Source organism: Coregonus lavaretus (genome assembly GCF_964263955.1).
Source record: "Coregonus lavaretus genome assembly, chromosome: 37".
NCBI classification, from domain to species: Eukaryota; Metazoa; Chordata; class Actinopteri; order Salmoniformes; family Salmonidae; genus Coregonus; species Coregonus lavaretus.
In genome coordinates this window covers 32611421-32631176 of record NC_140024.1, presented here as the reverse complement: position 1 = coordinate 32631176, position 19756 = coordinate 32611421, and the positions used below count along the sequence as shown (strand labels likewise).

Genomic DNA, 19756 nt, shown 5'->3' with positions numbered 1-19756 from the left:
TCTTCTTTTTAAATAGGGAGCCAATTTGTTTTCAACACTTTTATTTCCATGACTGATCATGGAAGCAGACATATGGTGAGAAATATGTTTGAACATCGAATCGCAATAAAATCACAGTATCGAATCGCAATACATACAGAATCATGACAATCGCAGTGTTAATTTTGGCACTCTTTTTTTAGATTTAGTCTTAGTCATTTTGACTAAAATATAATTAAGTCACATTTGTCATTTGAATAATGATTTAGTCTAGTTATTGTCAAAATGACGAAAACAGTGGGCCATTTTAGTCAACTAAATGCCCTTTCATTTTAGTTACATTTGTATTGCCTCATTAACCTATAGTAAACATAAATCACTGACTTCCATGTGTGGAAACATACATAGCTTTGTCCAACCTGGACTCAGAGGTAGACGTAACACAGTACATGTAAATCTGGGACACTCCAATTAGTATGATATGTTACGTTTCGTATGGTATGTATTAATTTGTGGATGTCCATCCATTTCGTATGATATGTTACGAATTACAATTCGTATGATATGTTACGAATTGCAATTCGTACAATATCTTACGAATTTGCAAAACGTATGATACCAAAATGTTCTGTGCCACCAAATGTTTGCATATAGGCTACTGGTAATGTTACCAGGGTCATGTTCAGTTGAAAAAAATGTTCTCGAACGTTGCAGATAGAAATTCCATGAATAGAGCCAACGTTATTCCTTATTCAACATGTCAGAGAGGCATGTTTGTTCTACATAGCATATTTCTATCTTAACGTTCCAAAACGTTGCGTCCTGCTGAACGCGCCCCAGGTTGTTAGCTATAGCTAGCTAAATGAGGTAACATGACTGAACAAGGTGTAGCCTAAACAAATGGTTAACGGTCCGGTCCGCAAGTAGCCTTGTTTTAGAACGGCCCGCGATGTGCTTTATGAATATAAAATGTGGCCCGCCAATGCAAGATAGAAAGAAAAAAAATGTAGCGTAAGTATTATGGGTCATGTCTTTTGAACGGTAGCCTAAGGTCTAGAATCAATCAATTTTTTCGCTGAGGAAAAGAGGGAGACTTGGCTTCATTAGCTATATAACCTGTAAATGAAATGCAGTGGGAAAAGTGGGAGGGTTGAGCTAGACTACAAATTCAAAGAGGGCCTACTTTTCTATAGCCTACTCAAGGAAGAGAAAAACATAGCTAGATTGTTGTTTTACTATTAAACTCAATGCTGCTATTGTTTTTAATTTTGTAAAGCAGCTTGTGTTTCTTAACCAGCGGAAGGGTAGCTAACTAGAAGGCTGGCGGTAAAGGAAGAGAGTCGCCTGTGCGATGTGTACAGGATAATCGGAGCCGGAGCGGAGCCTGTCTGCCTGTCTGCCCACACTCATCGCTTGCTCCCCCGCAGCTCACCAGCTGATGCAGGCTGTGTGTGCCGGGTGTGACGTGTCCTGCTGAACAGAACTGCTGCGCATCTGTGCTGCTAATATTAATTGTGCTTATCACTGAAAAGTGCTCAATCGTTCCAAAAACCCTTGTCCAGTCCACTTAGTAGTCAGATTTTAGTCACAGAGATCATTTTCTTGTCTCATTTTATAGGTTTTTCTGGGTCTATTTATATTTTAGTCACTATTTTTAATGGCGAAAATTAACACTGGCCTATCGGCACCTAAGTATCGTTATAATATCGTATCGTGAGGTCCCTGGCAATTCCCAGCCCTAGAGCAAATGAGATGTTAGTCCCCTCTAATATCCACCCATAGCATGGAGAACATACAGTATTAATATGCATGGGCATTTGATTATTACCGAGAATGAACAATTTACATCTTATTAGCATGGATTTAGTATCAGCTCACTCATGACTGGTTCCAGTCCACAGGCCGTGCTGGTAGGAGCCTGGTCTGATGTGCCTTGATAACACTTCATTGAAATTCATATTGCGTCCTCGGCACATGTAATTATCTGTAGTCGAAACTAGGCCTGCATCAAGCCTTATGAGAGAGCTGTTGATGAGTATTAGCCTATATCACATAGTTTACACATTCCTTTGATTGGTTTAGCCTAGTCTGTGCCATGAAAATCCAAATCATGAATGAAATTTAAGCTATTGGCTATTCAGTCAAAAACAGTAGGACTATTGTTGGGGTAAGGTGAAACAACTGCAAGAATGCATAGAATAAGATGCCTGGTTAGTTCAATCGATGTTGTGAATGCTTCTACAGTACATTAAACTGAACTGGATTTTAGGCGTAATGTCAATCTTGCGTGATGGAATAATGCCGCGTTGCTTTCCCTTAACGGATTCTCCTTGTGGGTATAACGTCACAAACTGGGAATGACAGTTAAAGCTCTTCTGTGAGAGGCAACTGATCATTATACTATTCCTACACTGTTGCCAATGTTTCACGCTACACCGACCAGGTAAGCCTCCATGCACGTTTGTTGCTTTAAGCAATGTGTACTTGAGGAGTTTTGCCTGCCCTGCACACGCTCATGTCACGTGACTCATTTCAGTTAGCCTAACTCGACTCTCTCTCTCCCTCTCCCTCTCCCTCTCCCTCTCCCTCTCTCCTCCACAGCAAATGGTGATGAGCCTGCGCGTGTCAGAGCTGCAGGTTCTGCTAGGTTACGCGGGCCGCAACAAACACGGGCGAAAACATGAGCTCTTGACCATGGCCCTGCATCTCCTGAAAGCCGGCTGCAGCACCGCCGTGCAGATGAAGATCAAGGAACTCTACTGCAGACGCTTCCCCACAAAGATGGTCTCTCCCTCAGAGCTGGCCCTGCCCGGACCACACTACCCTGCCTCGGGAGGTGTGGCCGGAGGAGGGGGCACCGCCGCCCTGCCTGCCGGCCTCAGCCAGCTGGCATACGAGGGCCATGGGCACGGGGGAGTACCCTCGCCAGCCGCCCTGCTGCCCATCTCGTTGCTGGGGCCCGGCAAGCACGAGCTCAGCGGGCTGACGCACCACCTGCCCACCTCGGCCACCCTGCACCCGGTGCACCCAGACGTCAAGCTGCAGAGGCTGCCCTTCTACGATATGCTGGACGAGCTCATTAAGCCCACCAGTCTAGGTAAGGATGGCTGGTGTCTGTGGGTGGTTGGTGTCTGTGGATTGGTATAGGAGGTAGGGTTGCAAAACTACCGGTAATTTACCAAAGTTACCGGAATCTTCAGTAATTTTGGTAATTAAACAGATAAATATATGTCAATCTATGGTAACTTTGGTAATGAACACTTGAATAACTTTTTTATGTATTCATATATAGTATTAAAAAAATATATATTGTCCATGAGTTTCTAGTAGATGGACCATATGGTTAAAGCGAAAATAGCCTAATTCATGGAAAACGTATCTAATCAACAATGGCATTATGTTTCATTAACTCTGCCACCAGTTTGGCGCCAAAACATTTACAACAATGAAATATTGGCATAGTAAAGTAAATAAGTGTGTAATTAATAAATAAATATATATATATATATATATACACAGTGCTATGAAAAGGTATTTGCCCCCTTTCTAATTTTCTCTACTTTTGCATATTTGTGATACTGAATGTTATCAGATCTTCAACCAAAACCTAATATTAGATAAAGGGAACATAAGTGAACAAATAACACAACAATTAAATATTTATTTCATTTATTTCATAAACAAAGTTATGCAACACCCAATTCCCCTGTGTGAAAAAGTAATTGCCCCCTTACACTCAATAACTGGTTATGCCACCTTTAGCTGCAATGACTCCAACCAAATGCTTCCTGTAGTCTCTCACGTCGCTGTGGAGGAATTTTGGCCCACTCTTCCATGCAGAACTGCTTTAACTCAGTGACGTGTGGGTTTTCAAGCATGAACTGCTCGTTTCAAGTCCTGCCACAACATCTCAATAGGGATTAGGTCTGGACTTTGACTAGGCCATTCCAAATCTTCCAATTTGTTGCTTTTTAGCAATTTTCATGTAGACTTGATTGTGTGTTTTGGATCATTGTCTTGCTGCATGACCCAGCTGCGCTTCAGCTGCAGCTGACAGACGGATGGTCTGACATTCTCCTGTAGAATTCTCTGATACAGAGCAGAATTCATGGTTCCTTCTATTAAGGCGAGTCGTCCAGGTCCTGAGGCAGCAAAGCATCCCCAAACCATCACACCACCACCACCATGCTTGACCTTTGGTATGATGTTCTTACTGTGGAATGCAGTGTTTGGTTTTTGCCAGGCATAATGGGACCCATCTCGTCCAAAAAGTTGACTCAAGTTTGCCAAAAAGCACCTGGATGATCATCAAGACTCTTGGAAGAACGTTCTATGGACAGATGATTCAAAAGTATAACTTTTTGGACGAGATGGTTCCAGTAATGCCTGGCGAAAACCAAACTCTGCATTCCACAGTAAGAACAAGCTTGATGTGAATGGGAGGTGGATTGGTTGTGTAGCTTGAATGTGGATGGGAGGTGAATTGGTTGTGTAGCTTGATGTGGATTGGTTGTGTAGCTTAATGTGGATGGGAGGTGGATTGTGCGTAAAGTTGCAGAGGCTTATAAAGGCTTATGAAGCCCATCAGCCAGGATGTGTTTGGGAGGCCCTGTGTTATGGGACTTAAAGTGGAACTGACAGCGTTTTAACTACGTTGCAGATATGAAACAGACTATCATAATATCAGTCAAAAATATCACAGTTTATGCTACAAAACCAACTTAATAAGAGGTTTAAAAAAATATGTTCTATTTGACTCAAAATTCCATGACGTACAGTAAGGCATTGTTGGCAGAATAGATGGATGCAGTTCAATGCATGATTAATATAATTCACCAATACATTTATTGATAGTCCAACACATATTGCTATCAGGTTGTAAATCACAGCTGGCCTGGTACATTCTTTGCTGCCTCCAGCCATTTGGGATGCATTGTTTCAGTTTCAATGGCTCAATATCTTGGACAAACATGGACGAAAGGTAAGGCTGGGAATGTCAATACAATCAAACCTAGCGAAGGCGTCACAAGTCAGTCATAACGTGGCTAATAGGCTAGCTTATCTATTCATGTAGCTATTTATTTAGCAAGCTAAAAACACAGAGCCTAGCTAGCTGCTGGAATGATGTCATGTGATTGGACGGACGAGTGGGTGAGTGGCCGACTTCTTCCACCCGTATCGTTTTTCGGTTCTACTGCTAGAGATTCAGGTGTCATTTGGTTAGCTAGCAAGAAATGGGACTCACTTTGCTATCTAGCTATCTATGCTGAACTTTATAAGTCTGTTATCCACAGTTAGCCTATATCTTAGTTGTCAATTAAATGTATTTGGCATCGATCAAATGGGTGGGTAGGCAGGCAAGTTCCCATTCAGTTGTCAAAACATGGGTTGGGACCAGCATGCATTGGCAGGCAAGCTGTAGAAGGACGAACAGGCTACTATTCCTCATCGTTTATCAGTGCAATTTTGACTGACAACTACAAGCCGAAAAAGTTTGAGAGGGTTTATCTACTGTTTCCTCGTTAGATTTTAGCTCATCTCGCTCTGGCTAGCAATAGTTGTTGATCTTATAGGCAACTTGAGGGAGAGCGAGCCTGTTCATGGTTGTTTGATCAATTGGACTGTAAAGTTCCCAAATGTAAGAAGACTCCCGACTTTTGACGAATGCTTTCTAATGATCTAAAGTCACACTGTTGCTACTGCCTGTAAACACACAGTCCAGTTCAAAGTGAATGATGGCAGCAGGCCCGTGTGGCAAATGGCTTATTTGCATATATGCCTACTGTAGCTCTGATTGGCTATGGCGCTCCAGTCTGTTTAGTCTGGGCCTGGAGAATAGGTTTTATTTACTGCAGTGTCTATTAATTGTGCAAACGCATTGCCGCTTTCCCACTATATTGCTATAGAATTTTCACAAATGCCAAACTCTACGTCATTCCCAAACATTATATAAAAGTGTGAACATCTGAAAATGTAAAAGAAGGTGTCATATTCTTCCTGGGGGCGTATATGAAAATACTGTCAGTTCCACTTTAATATAATCATGCATCATGCACTACCAACTGAGCCATACAGGACCAAACAGGACCAAACAGGACCAAACAGGACCATACAGGACCAAACAGGACCATACAGGACCATACAGGACCATACAGGACCAAACAGGACCAAACAGGACCAAACAGGACCATACAGGACCATACAGGACCATACAGGACCATACAGGACCATACAGCCATATTTCTTGGCCTAATGTGCTATACATCCTGTCTTTCTAAGTAACCTCTTTATAATTCACAACTTGTGCAAATGCATCTCGACACTGCTCTTTATTTTAATAAGATGTCCAGTTTTATTATGTATGCAACTGATGCATCACACCCCACTGCACCTTTGTATGATAAAACACCTCTCCATACAACCTGCACCAACTTCACTGCAAATATATGGAAATGTCCACATTTTCCTACATTAGCATTTTGTTTGAGTAAGATGCCGGACTGTGATTAATTAACCTCCGGTTGCAATGTACAAACTCCCTGCCCACAGCACTGTCGTCCTGCCCTCTCGCTCCTCTCTCCATCTCTCTCCTATTGACATGCTGTGTGGTGTGGTGAAATCCTGCAGCCATATACCTGTGCCTGCAAAACCCCTCCCCCCATCATTTGAATAGGCACATATAGTGGGGGAAAAAAGTATTTAGTCAGCCACCAATTGTGCAAGTTCTCCCACTTAAAAAGATGAGAGGCCTGTAGTTTTCATCATAGGTACACGTCAACTATGACAGACAAATTGAGATTTTTTTTTCTCCAGAAAATCACATTGTAGGATTGTTTATGAATTTATTTGCAAATTATGGTGGAAAATAAGTATTTTCCACCATATACACACACACACTCCCTCCACACAAACTCTCACAAAACCTCATAAAAACATATAGCCATCCAAATAAATAATGCATGTCAATCACATGTGTCCCTCAGGCACAGAAAGAAGAGCCTGAGGTAGTGAATGTAGCTTCTTTCAGTCATTGAAGAGCTTGAAAAGATTCCTTCCCCTGAATGGTGTGGTAATGAATGATCCACAGCCCTAGTTTTGAGGAGATGACCCTCTTTACCCTAATAATAATGGCAGGACAGTAATGAAGCAGCTTGATTAATTAATTTGCCTTCCCAGGCAGACTGAGGGACTGAGGGGAGCTTCTCTCTCGCTTTCTCTGTCTTTCTCTCTCTCTCTCTTTCTCTAGCGCTATTCCTCTCTCTTCCCCTCTCTCCCCCCCCCCCTCTCTCTTTTCATCTCTAGCGCTATTCCTCTCTATTCTCCTCTCTCTCTTCCCCCCCCCTCTCTCTCTTCATCTCTAGCTCTATTCCTCTCTCTCCCCCCTCTCTCTCTCTTTTCATCTCTAGCTCTATTCCTCTCTATTCCCCTCTCTCTTTCTGTTAATATCTAGCTCTATTCCTCTCTCTCCCTCTCTCGGTCTGTCATTAGCTCTCCCTTAACCCCACCCCTCTCTGTTTATTGCTAGTTATCTTGCCCACCCCTCCCCGACTCTATCTCTCTCCCTCTGTCTATCATTAGCGCTCTCTCTCTCTCCGTCTCACTCTTGTGTTCCCTGATTATCATTGGCTCTGTTTCCCTCCCCTTCTCTCTCACTCTCTCACTCTGTTTATCTCTAGCTGACTTGCCCTCCCCCTCTCTGGCTGTGCCTCTCTCCTCTCCCATCCCCCACTCTCTCGCTCACCAATCCCCCACTCTCTCTCTCCCTCCCTCTCCCTCACTCTACCCACTCCCTCCCTCCCTCCCTCTCCCTCAATCAATTAAATTCACTCTCTCTCTTCCCTCCCTCACTCTACCCATAACCTCCCTCCCTCCCTCTGTCCTCTCCCTCACTCTACCCATGCCCTCTCTCCCTCCCCCTCTCTCTCTCTCCCTCCCTCCCCCTCTCTCTCTCCTCTCCCTCCGCTCTCCAGTCAGTGCAGCAGCCTGTTCTCCTGTTGAAGGCCTGTAATGTCCTAACTCTTATCAGTACTGGTTCGTGGCCTCCATTTACCCCAGCTCCCCTCTGTAAAGACTGGTTAATGTAGCAACTGAGGACCCGAGTGGCTCTGCTCATTAAATAGGCCACATTCATGTTTGTCGAACTCTAATCTCTTCATCACCATCATCATCATCCTCTGCCAGGGAGCCATGCCTCTGTATTCATTATGGATATCAATGTGGCACGCATACATTATACATGATTTTAATCACCATATTCTTGGGAAATAATGTAGGCCTATTTCAAATTTGATGAGCATGCCATGCATAATAAGACATCTTTCTGAGACTTTTTCCTTTTGAATGTTTCCTTGAAAGTCATGAGTGGGAGGGAGGGGAGGGAGAGACAATTCTTATTGAAAATACAGAAGTCTAATATTGTTTTGGTGGATTCGGGTCTTGTAGACCCATATAGCCTTCTTCAGTGTGGATTGTTCAAAGTACATTGAGGACGATTCCTGAAATGGCAGGTCTCTAAACTCCCTGGTCAAACAAGATGGCTGCCCCCACCACATCTGCCGCAACAGAGCCCTGAGAATGTGGCAGATATGTGAACAGGCTTAAGAGGCTTCTGAAAGTACCTCAACTCAGGAGGACCTTTTATTGGAATGCACACGCTGGCGTTACACAACTTAATGGGTTTTGTTTTCATTAACATGAATAGTTTCATGGCACACCATGACTACGGAGGCTGGAGTCGAGTCAGCGTGCAGAACTACAAGACAAGAAGCAGACACCAGAAGGCTGTGACCACACACACACACACACACACACACACACACACACCTACCTTCCACTCAAGAAACAAATTCACCCATCACAATCTTCTCACTAGTCAGTACACACCAATCCCTCAACACAACACAGCAAACCACCTCTTCACTCAGTAGACAAAACAACACCCGACCCCTCGCCACACACAACCCGACCCCTCGCCACACACAACCCGACCCCTCGCCACACACAACCCGACCCCTCGCCACACACAACCCGACCCCTCGCCACACACAACCCGACCCCTCACTACGCACAACCCGACCCCTCGCCACACACAACCCGACCCCTCGCCACACACAACCCGACCCCTCGCCACACACAACCCGACCCCTCGCCACACACAACCCGACCCCTCACCACGCACAACCCGACCCCTCGCCACACACAACCCGACCCCTCGTCACACACAACCCGACCCCTCGCCACACACAACCCGACCCCTCGCCACACACAACCCGACCCCTCGCCACACACAACCCGACCCCTACACAACCTCAAAACAAGCTCTTTTATCTCCCACTTAACAACCTGCCAGTCACGTAACCACAGCAGCTCCAGGCAGAACTCCATACTGCTCAACACAGCCACTCTTCAATACAGCTAGCTAGTCTGCCTCACACACACAGCAGCATCTCTACTCCAAGCCCACTCCTCTTCAATACAGCTAGCTAGTCTGCCTCACACACACAGCAGCATCTCTACTCCAAGCCCACTCCTCTTCAATACAGCTAGCTAGTCTGCCTCACACACACACACAGCAGCATCTCTACTCCAAGCCCACTCCTCTTCAATACAGCTAGCTAGTCTGCCTCACACACACACACAGCAGCATCTCTACTCCAAGCCCACTCCTCTTCAATACAGCTAGCTAGTCTGCCTCACACACACACACAGCAGCATCTCTACTCCAAGCCCACTCCTCTTCAATACAGCTAGCTAGTCTGCCTCACACACACACAGCAGCATCTCTACTCCAAGCCCACTCCTCTTCAATACAGCTAGCTAGTCTGCCTCACACACACACACAGCAGCATCTCTACTCCAAGCCCACTCCTCTTCAATGTGCTCTCTATACATCGCCTCACATAGCAGGGATGGCTGCCAGGCTGGGAACAGCCACAACTCTGAGCTAATACCAGGAAGAATGCAGCAGGAGTGTGTGTGTGTTTGTGTGTGTGTGTGTGTGTGTGTGTGTGTGTGTGGCAGCAGCAAGAGCTCTGGAATGTCTTAATTGCTACTGTGTAGAGTAGAGAGGATGACTGTACAGGTCTCTCCCAGTATGGGGACAATAAAGGTTCATTATTGCTGTTGGGGAAAGGGAAGACATTTAGTCTGGAAGGTTCAGTTGTTGAGGGGGGTTTGGTATGGCATCCATGGTTACCTTTTACCATGGTGGAGCTGAACGGAGCGGTCTGTTCTTACCGTGGTGGAGCTGAACGGAGCGGTCTGTTGTTACCGTGGTGGAGCTGAACGGAGCGGTCTGTTCTTACCATGGTGGAGCTGAACAGAGCGGTCTGTTCTTACCATGGTGGAGCTGAACGGAGCGGTCTGTTCTTACCATGGTGGCGCTGAACGGAGCGGTCTGTTCTTACCGTGGTGGAGCTGAACGGAGCGGTCTGTTCTTACCGTGGTGGAGCTGAACGGAGCGGTCTGTTCTTACCGTGGTGGAGCTGAACGGAGCGGTCTGTTCTTACCATGGTGGAGCTGAACGGAGCGGTCTGTTCTTACCGTGGTGGAGCTGAACGGAGCGGTCTGTTCTTACCGTGGTGGAGCTGAACGGAGCGGTCTGTTCTTACCATGGTGGAGCTGAACGGAGCGGTCTGTTCTTACCATGGCGGAGCTGAACGGAGCGGTCTGTTCTTACCGTGGTGGAGCTGAACGGAGCGGTCTGTTCTTACCGTGGTGGAGCTGAACGGAGCGGTCTGTTCTTACCGTGGTGGAGCTGAACGGAGCGGTCTGTTCTTACCGTGGTGGAGCTGAACGGAGCGGTCTGTTCTTACCGTGGTGGAGCTGAACGGAGCGGTCTGTTCTTACCGTGGTGGAGCTGAACGGAGCGGTCTGTTCTTACCATGGTGGAGCTGAACGGAGCGGTCTGTTCTTACCGTGGTGGAGCTGAATGGAGCGGTCTGTTCTTACCGTGGTGGAGCTGAATGGAGCGGTCTGTTGTTACCGTGGTGGAGCTGAACGGAGCGGTCTGTTGTTACCGTGGCGGAGCTGAACGGAGCGGTCTGTTGTTACCGTGGTGGAGCTGAACGGAGCGGTCTGTTGTTACCGTGGTGGAGCTGAACGGAGCGGTCTGTTGTTACCGTGGTGGAGCTGAACGGAGCGGTCTGTTGTTACCGTGGTGGAGCTGAACGGAGCGGTCTGTTCTTACCATGGCGGAGCTGAACGGAGCGGTCTGTTCTTACCGTGGCGGAGCTGAACGGAGCGGTCTGTTCTTACCGTGGTGGAGCTGAACGGAGCGGTCTGTTCTTACCGTGGTGGAGCTGAATGGAGCGGTCTGTTCTTACCGTGGTGGAGCTGAACGGAGCGGTCTGTTCTTACCATGGTGGAGCTGAACGGAGCGGTCTGTTCTTACCGTGGTGGAGCTGAACGGAGCGGTCTGTTGTTACCATGGCGGAGCTGAACGGAGCGGTCTGTTGTTACCGTGGTGGAGCTGAACGGAGCGGTCTGTTCTTACCGTGGTGGAGCTGAACGGAGCGGTCTGTTCTTACCGTGGTGGAGCTGAACGGAGCGGTCTGTTCTTACCGTGGTGGAGCTGAACGGAGCGGTCTGTTGTTACCGTGGTGGAGCTGAACGGAGCGGTCTGTTCTTACCGTGGTGGAGCTGAACGGAGCGGTCTGTTCTTACCGTGGTGGAGCTGAACGGAGCGGTCTGTTCTTACCATGGTGGAGCTGAACGGAGCGGTCTGTTCTTACCGTGGTGGAGCTGAACGGAGCGGTCTGTTCTTACCGTGGTGGAGCTGAACGGAGCGGTCTGTTACCGTGGTGGAGCTGAACGGAGCGGTCTGTTGTTACCGTGGTGGAGCTGAACGGAGCGGTCTGTTGTTACCGTGGTGGAGCTGAACGGAGCGGTCTGTTGTTACCGTGGTGGAGCTGAACGGAGCGGTCTGTTGTTACCGTGGTGGAGCTGAACGGAGCGGTCTGTTCTTACCGTGGTGGAGCTGAACGGAGCGGTCTGTTCTTACCATGGCGGAGCTGAACGGAGCGGTCTGTTCTTACCGTGGCGGAGCTGAACGGAGCGGTCTGTTCTTACCGTGGTGGAGCTGAACGGAGCGGTCTGTTCTTACCGTGGTGGAGCTGAACGGAGCGGTCTGTTCTTACCGTGGTGGAGCTGAACGGAGCGGTCTGTTCTTACCGTGGGTGATAGTGACAGGAGCTAAACCTTTTTGGCTCCTTTCTGTGGGTGATTAGTACCAGGTCTCAATGTTTTGTGTGTGTGTGTGCGGGCAAACGTGTGTTTGTGTGTGTGTGTGGGATGATGCCACTGGCTAGCTAATAGACTCCAGCTGGGCTTTGCTCCACTGAAGAACTAGAGCGGAGCTCATTCTCCCTAGCTTGATCACACTCATCCCCTCCTCTAAGACATAACTGACTCCAGAACACATTCACTGCAGAAAGAAAAGGTACAAACGTGAGCTCAAACTACTTTTACATAAGAGCTGTTCTAGGAACAGTGTTGGCCATGCTTTGCTGTCAGAAGGAGCCGTCCGGTAAAGATCTCATAGATGGAGGGTTGTGTGTGTGTGTGTGTGTGTGTGTGGATGTTAACCCTTGACCTTTCCACAAGCCACTTAGAAACATACCCCTCACAGATCCCTCCACTCTGCATCCAATGGCTGGAACAAATCAGATGCTGAAGATTGAGCGGGAGAGAGAGAGGGGGGGAGGGGGGGGAGAGAATAACAGTCTATTTATAGCCCGAGCGCCCGGGAGGAAGAAGACCGTTGTTAGGAACCAACTGCTGCACTCGAGGCTCACATGGATTTTTGTGTTCTTTCTGCCATCTAATATTCTAGCAGACTGGGTGCTGTGGTAAATCCACCTCACACCCCTTCTCATCTCTAATTGCACCCCAGGTGGTAGAAAGAGAACCACAGCCCCATTTTGCAGACAGACAGACGGTGAAAAACAGATTGTTCTCCGTTAATGCAGATGAGATGGGGAACCTGGTGGTTGGGCCTTGGGAATTGTCTAGTGGGGGGGTTCTTCCTGGTTTGTCCCTCTCCCCTCCTCACGCCCATCACCCTAAACGGAAAGTAATTACCGCCGTCGAGAGAGGCCCCTCATATTACTCTGTGATCATTTACCTGTGTGTGTGTGTAAGTGGTGACCCATCATTTAGGGCAGGTGGAGCAGAGCCACACCTGTTTAACAAAAAAAGAAATAAATAATATACATTCTTTATTTGTTTATATTTTCTACATTGTAGAATAATCGTGAAGACATCAAAACTATGAAATAACACATATGGAATCATGTGGTAACCAAAAAAGGGTTAAACAAATCAAAATATATTTTATATTTGAGATTCTTCAAAGTAGCCACCCTTTGCCTTGATGACAGCTTTGCACACTCTTGGCGTTCTCTCAACCAGCTTCACCTGGAATGCTTTTCCAACAGTCTTGAAGGACTTCCCACATATGCTGAGCACTTGTTGGCTGCTTTTCCTTCACTCTGCCGTCCGACTCATCCCAAACAATCTCAATTGAGTTGAGGTCGGGGGATTGTGGAGGCCAGCTCATCTGATGCACCACTCCATCAAATAAAGAAAAACCATTGAATGTGTCAGTGTCCAAATTTTGACTGGTACTGTGAGTGTGTGTGTATGTGTATATATGTATGTATGTATGTGTATATATATATATGTATATATATATATATATATATATATATATATATATATATATATATATATATATATATATATATATATACACTACCGTTCAAAAGTTTGTGGTCACTTAGAAATTCCCTTGTTTTCGAAAGAAAAGCAATTTTTTTGTCCATTAAAATAACATCAAATTGATCAGAAATACAGTGTAGACATTGTTAATGTTGTAAATGGCTATTGTAGCTGGAAACGGCTGATGGAATATCTACATGGGCGTACAGAGGCCCAATATCAGCAACCATCAGTCCTGTGTTCCAATGGCACGTTGTATTTGCTAATCCAAGTTTATCATTTTAAAAGGCTAATTGATAGTTAGAAAACCCTTTTGCAATTATGTTAGCACAGCTGAAAACTGTTGTGCTGATTAAAGAAGCAATAAAACTGGGCTTCTTGAGACTAGTTGAGTATCTGGAGCATCAGCAATTGTGGGTTCGATTACAGGCTCAAAATGTCCAGAAACAAATAACTTTCTTCTGAAACTCATCAGTCTATTCTTCTTCAGAGAAATAAAGGCTGTTCCATGCCAGAAATTGCCAAGAAACTGAAGATCTCGTACAACGCTGTGTACTACTCCCTTCACAGAACAGCGCAAACTGTCTCTAACCAGAATAGAAAGAGGAGTGGGAGGCCCCGGTGCACAACTGAGCAAGAGGACAAATACAGTAGTGTTGCAAAGAAACAGCCATATCTCAGACTGGCCAATCAAAAGAAAATATTAAGATAGGCTGTCTGAGATATGGCTTTTTCTTTGCAACTCTGCCTAGAAGGTCAGCATCCCGGAGTCGCCTCTTCACTGTTGACGTTGAGACTGATGTTTTGCGGGTACTATTTAATGAAGCTGCCAGTTGAGGACCTGTGAGGCGTCTGTTTCTCAAACTAGACACTAATGTATGCACAGCGCAACAAGGTGGTGAGTCCAAAAATATATTTTATGCTGCTGCATAAATTATGTAATATGCCAGGGAGATATGTATACTGTAGCTAAGAAAGTAATACTAAGTGTATGTTGTGTAGTAAGCTGTTAGTAGCCCATGTGCCTCACCCTAATCATTTGGTTCCTTTTCCCCTCATAATTTTGCCTACTGTTTTGACTTTGTGGTGCACATGTAGCCTATAGCCTGTTTTAGAGAAATGTCATCATCGAATATTGTAAGCGCTTTCATTCAATTCTGTCGCTGTACATTTCAAAAGTGCTGAACAAATAGTTATATTGACTACGTCCGTCCTAGCTCGCTCATTAATGTCTTAAACTAAATTACGGATTGCCTCTTATCCACTCGTTGTCCCCTTATGCCATAGTTTGTACATCTCAATTGTCAGTAGAAACCAAATTTGTTCAAGCAAGTCAGCCATATCAGCTGTTTTTTTTTTTTAAAGGCAGTAAATGAGGCTGAATTAACTGTTTCGCTGCCAGACAAGGCTCCGCTAATAGCCAGGTGTAGCAGTGGTGAAGTGTTGGGACTCTGCTGTTGTGACAGAATTCAGAACATGGGCCGTTCTTACAGTATTCTCCCTTTATGTAGGCCAGGGGTGGGCAAACCTTTTGGCTGAAGGGCTACATGGAGTTTTTGAAACCAAGTGAAGGGCCACATACTATATGCGTGACAAAACGTGAAGCCTTTATTCATTTTCACATTGACACGCAACTACCAGTGTACTGTAGGTGGACATATGCTCGCAGAACAATTCTACCCTTGTACCATCTCTACCCTTGTTTTTTTGTGAACACATCTTTCACAAGTCCTTCACAAAATTGATATAATTTATAACATCACAGACACAGTCGAACACACACACACAGATCCTGCATCTCTACCCTTGTAAAGTACAATCAAACTTACAGTCACAATATGCAAACTTAAAAATAGATGTATATTATATGACTGGAGACATGCAAAATGTAACAGCAGATGTGTAAAAAAAGAAAACTAGTCTAAAATGTTAGTGAAACATATGGTTAAGAGCATCCGTTTCATTTGGAATGGTCTGTTTTTGAAAGCATATTAAGGAACAATTCTCATCTCCATTGTGAGCCATATTTACAGTTATCCAATCACCTCAGCCCAAATCTGACTGATTTAGTTATTACCTGTATCCAAGTGCATTGCTGGATAATTCTCACTGCATAACCATCACCATGATAAAGAATAATCCTTGCCGACCCCAGTCACGGTTATTTGAGTCTTAATGTGAACAATGGATCTGGTCACCTCTCTTGGCAAGGGCATCAAAGTCTGCTGTCATCTTTGATGTAGAGATTCTCAGAACAGCTGACAAGTGGTCATTTGTTAAATTTGACCTGTGACGGGATTTGTTGTAATTCATGACTGAGAACGTTTGTTCACACACATATGTGGACCCGAATAAAACAAGCATCCTTTGGGCGAGCTTTTGAATGTTTGGAAACTTTGTTTCATTCAGTGAGCCATAGAACTGGTCTATTGTTGCTGTTTTGTACTTCTCCTTCAAAGCACTGTCACATTGGATGTCGAGCTCCAATTGTGTGTCTGGTGGTGCTTTCTCACTGTCGAAAGACTGGGGGCATGATACAAGCTCCAGCTCAGTCTCAATCTTGGTGAAGTCTGAGAAGCGTCGGGAAAACTCAGCATGCAGGTCGATCAAAGTGCTACTGCGATGTGGGTGCATTCAGTGCTGCCAGTGTCAGAAAATGAGCGAGAGACCGGCTGCTCATTTGTCTGGAGAACAACATAAGTTTGGCCTTGAATGCTTTCACGTTGGGATACAGTTCATGCACAAAAACACAATTTCCCTGCAGTTTCACATTTATATTGTTCAGATGCCCCAATATGTCCACACCGAAAGCAATGTCGCCCAGCCAGTTGGTGTCTTTTAACTCGGAGAAGTCGTCAGCTTTACCAACCGTATCAAGGAACATACCGATCTCCCCTCTCAGTTCCCACACACAGCGAAATACTTTCCCCAGGCTTAGCCAGCGCACATTTGAATGGTACAACAAGTCCTGGTGCTCTGCCTCTGTGTCATTGAGCAGCTGAATGAACCGACGATGGTTAAGCCCCCTTGCCGGTATAAAGTTGACAGGTTTTACAACCACTTTGACAACATTTTCCAGCTTTAACACATTTTTACACAGGGCTTCCTGATGAATAATACAGTAAAGAAATATCAATTCCTCCGAGTTAGGGCTTTCTTCTTTTACTCTGTCTTGTAATCTTTTTAGTAGGCCGATGTTTTTACCGGTTAGATCTGGTGATCCATCTGTTGATGACGTTTGTCAGTTTGCTCCACGGTAGATTCATTGTTTCCAAGCAGGCAGACACCCTGTCATATAAGTCAGAGCCCCTGGTTGTTCCCATCGTTGATTCCATCGCAAGAAGTTCCTCTGTTATTTCAAAGTTCTCATTTTATTCCTCTGACAAAAATTAAAAGTTGAGCGGTGTCTCTGATGTCAGTACGCTCATCCAGTGCTATAGAAAAAAAGATCTTCAACATGGAGATTAGCTCCTCACCTATCACTTCCACGTGCCTGGTGATGGTTCTGCGTGATAAGCTATTTTTCTCTAATTGGCTTTTACTCTCAGGACAAAATATACCAGCATTCTCCACCATACACTCTTTCACAAACTCCCCTTCAGCAAAAGGCTTGCTATGCTTTGCGATTTTATGTGCCACTACGTAGCTTGCCTTAGTTACGGAGTCTTAAGTAGTTTAGTAAACTTATTTTGTTGGGCTTTTACGTTTGTGGCAAGTGTTGAGGCCTTCCTTGCCTTTTCCTGAGAGGACAGATTGCTAGCATAGTTTTAGCATGCTTGCTTGAAAAATGACGATTGAGATTATATTCCTTAAAAACGGCAACACTTTCTTCCTTATGTCCAATATTAGTAAAAAAAAGTATTTTGCTGTCTTTTCTTCTTCAAACACAGCACTCATTTTTCACGTCAAAATTCGTCAAGCAATGAAGTGGCTATGATGACTGAGCGCATTCTGAATCTGACTGTAGGCCCAAATACAGAGCGCGCTGCCAGGCTACAGCGCCATCTATTGGAGGTTGTTTGTATATCATGGAATGAGTAATTTTAGGCCAAAAATCGTAACTCAAATATAATAATATTTAATACATTTAAAAAATGTCTCGTGAGCCAGATTTAAGTGCCAGGCGGGCCGTATTTTGCCTCCCCTTGATGTAGGCCCTAACAGTTTGTGGGAACCATTTGTCACCTTTTATAGTGCAATTAATGTATTGTTTAGTGTTGTGTAGTGGCTTTGCGGGCATGCATGTACAATATATAGATTTTTTGCCCCACCAAGATTTGCATGCTAAAATTCCAACTGGTGTGTGTGGAATCAAAAGGAAGCCAATTAAGCTGCCTTTCAGTGTGATTGGCACTGAATGATCTGCTTTAGCCTGTCCTGAAAAAAATAAAAATAATGTATGCACTCACTAACTGTAAGTCGCTCTGGATAAGAGCGTCTGCTAAATGACAAAAATGTAAAATGTCCTGTCAATCAGGTAACGACACTGAACAAAAATATAAACGCAACTGGTAAAGTGTTTCATGAGCTGAAATAAAAGATCCCAGAAATGTTCCATACGCACAAAAGGCTTATTTCACATATTTGTTTACATCCCTGTTAGTGAGCATTTCTCCTTTGCCAAGATAATCCATCCACCTGACAGGTGTGGCATATCAAGAAGTTGATTAAACAGCATGATCATTACACAGGTGCACCTTGTGCTGGGGACAATAAAAGTCACACAATGCCTCATGTTTTGAGGGAGCATGCAATTGGCATGCTGACTGCAGGAATGTTCACCAGAGCTGTTGCCAGATAATTTAATGTTCATTTATCCAACTATAAGCCACCTCCAACGTCGTTTTAGAGAATTTGACAGTATGTCACAACCGCAGACCACGTGTATGGCATTGTGTGGCCGAGCGGTTTGCTGATGTCAACATTGTGATCAGAGTGCCCAATGGTGGGGTTATGGTATGGGCAGGCATAAGCTAAGGAAAACTAACACAGTTGCATTTTATCTATAGCAATTTTAATGCACAGAGATACCGTGATGAGATCCTGAGGCCCATTGTCATGCCATTCATCCGCCAATATCACCTAATGTTTCAGCATGATAATGCACAGCCCCATGTCGCAAGGATCTGTGCACAATTACTGGAAGCTGAAAATGTCCCAGTTCTTCCATGGCCTGCATACTCACCAGAAGTCACCCATTAAGCATGTTTGGGATGCTCTGGATCGACCTGTACGACGGCGTGTTCCAGTTCCCGCCAATATCCAGCTACTTCGCACAGCCATTGAAGAGGAGTGGGACAACATTCCACAAGCCACAATCAACAGCCTGATCAACTCTATGCCAAGGCGATGTCACGCTGCATGAGTCCAATGGTGGTCACAACAGATACTGACTGGTTTTCTGATCTGATCTTTGAAATTGTTGCATCCTGTCAAGTCAATCAGGTACCTAAGTGATCTGAGCTAAGCTAAGAAGATCTGAGCTAAGAAAGAACGACTGCTGCTACTAGATGCTGCAGCCTGTAGGATGGCCTGACAAGATCTTTCTGCAGCCTGTAGGATGGACTGACAATATATTTCTGCAGCCTGTAGGATGGCCTGACAAGATCTTTCTGCAGTCTGTAGGATGGACTGACAAGATCTTTCTGCAGCCTGTAGGATGGACTGACAAGATATTTCTGCAGCCTGTAGGATGGCCTGACAAGATCTTTCTGCAGCCTGTAGGATGGCCTGACAAGATATTTCTGCAGTCTGTAGGATGGCCTGACAAGATCTTTCTGCAGCCTGTAGGATGGCCTGACAAGATCTTTCTGCAGTCTGTAGGATGGCCTGACAAGATCTTTCTGCAGTCTGTAGGATGGCCTGACAAGATCTTTCTGCAGCCTGTAGGATGGCCTGACAAGATCTTTCTGCAGTCTGTAGGATGGCCTGACAAGATCTTTCTGCAGTCTGTAGGATGGCCTGACAAGATCTTTCTGCAGTCTGTAGGATGGCCTGACAAGATCTTTCTGCAGCCTGTAGGATGGCCTGACAAGATATTTCTGCAGTCTGTAGGATG

General features: G+C 45.3%; 1 protein-coding gene across 1 annotated transcript in view; it reads left to right on the top strand.

The window, feature by feature from the left end:
* The window catches only part of LOC311111127 (E3 SUMO-protein ligase PIAS1-like), a 92299-nt gene that overhangs the window by 30203 nt on the left and 42340 nt on the right, over positions 1-19756 (top strand). Inside the window, exon 2 of the mRNA XM_084153815.1 lies at positions 2581-3076. Coding sequence (XP_084009941.1) covers positions 2584-3076 — 493 coding nt within the window. The 5' untranslated portion in view covers positions 2581-2583. The remainder of the gene's footprint in view (positions 1-2580; positions 3077-19756) is intronic.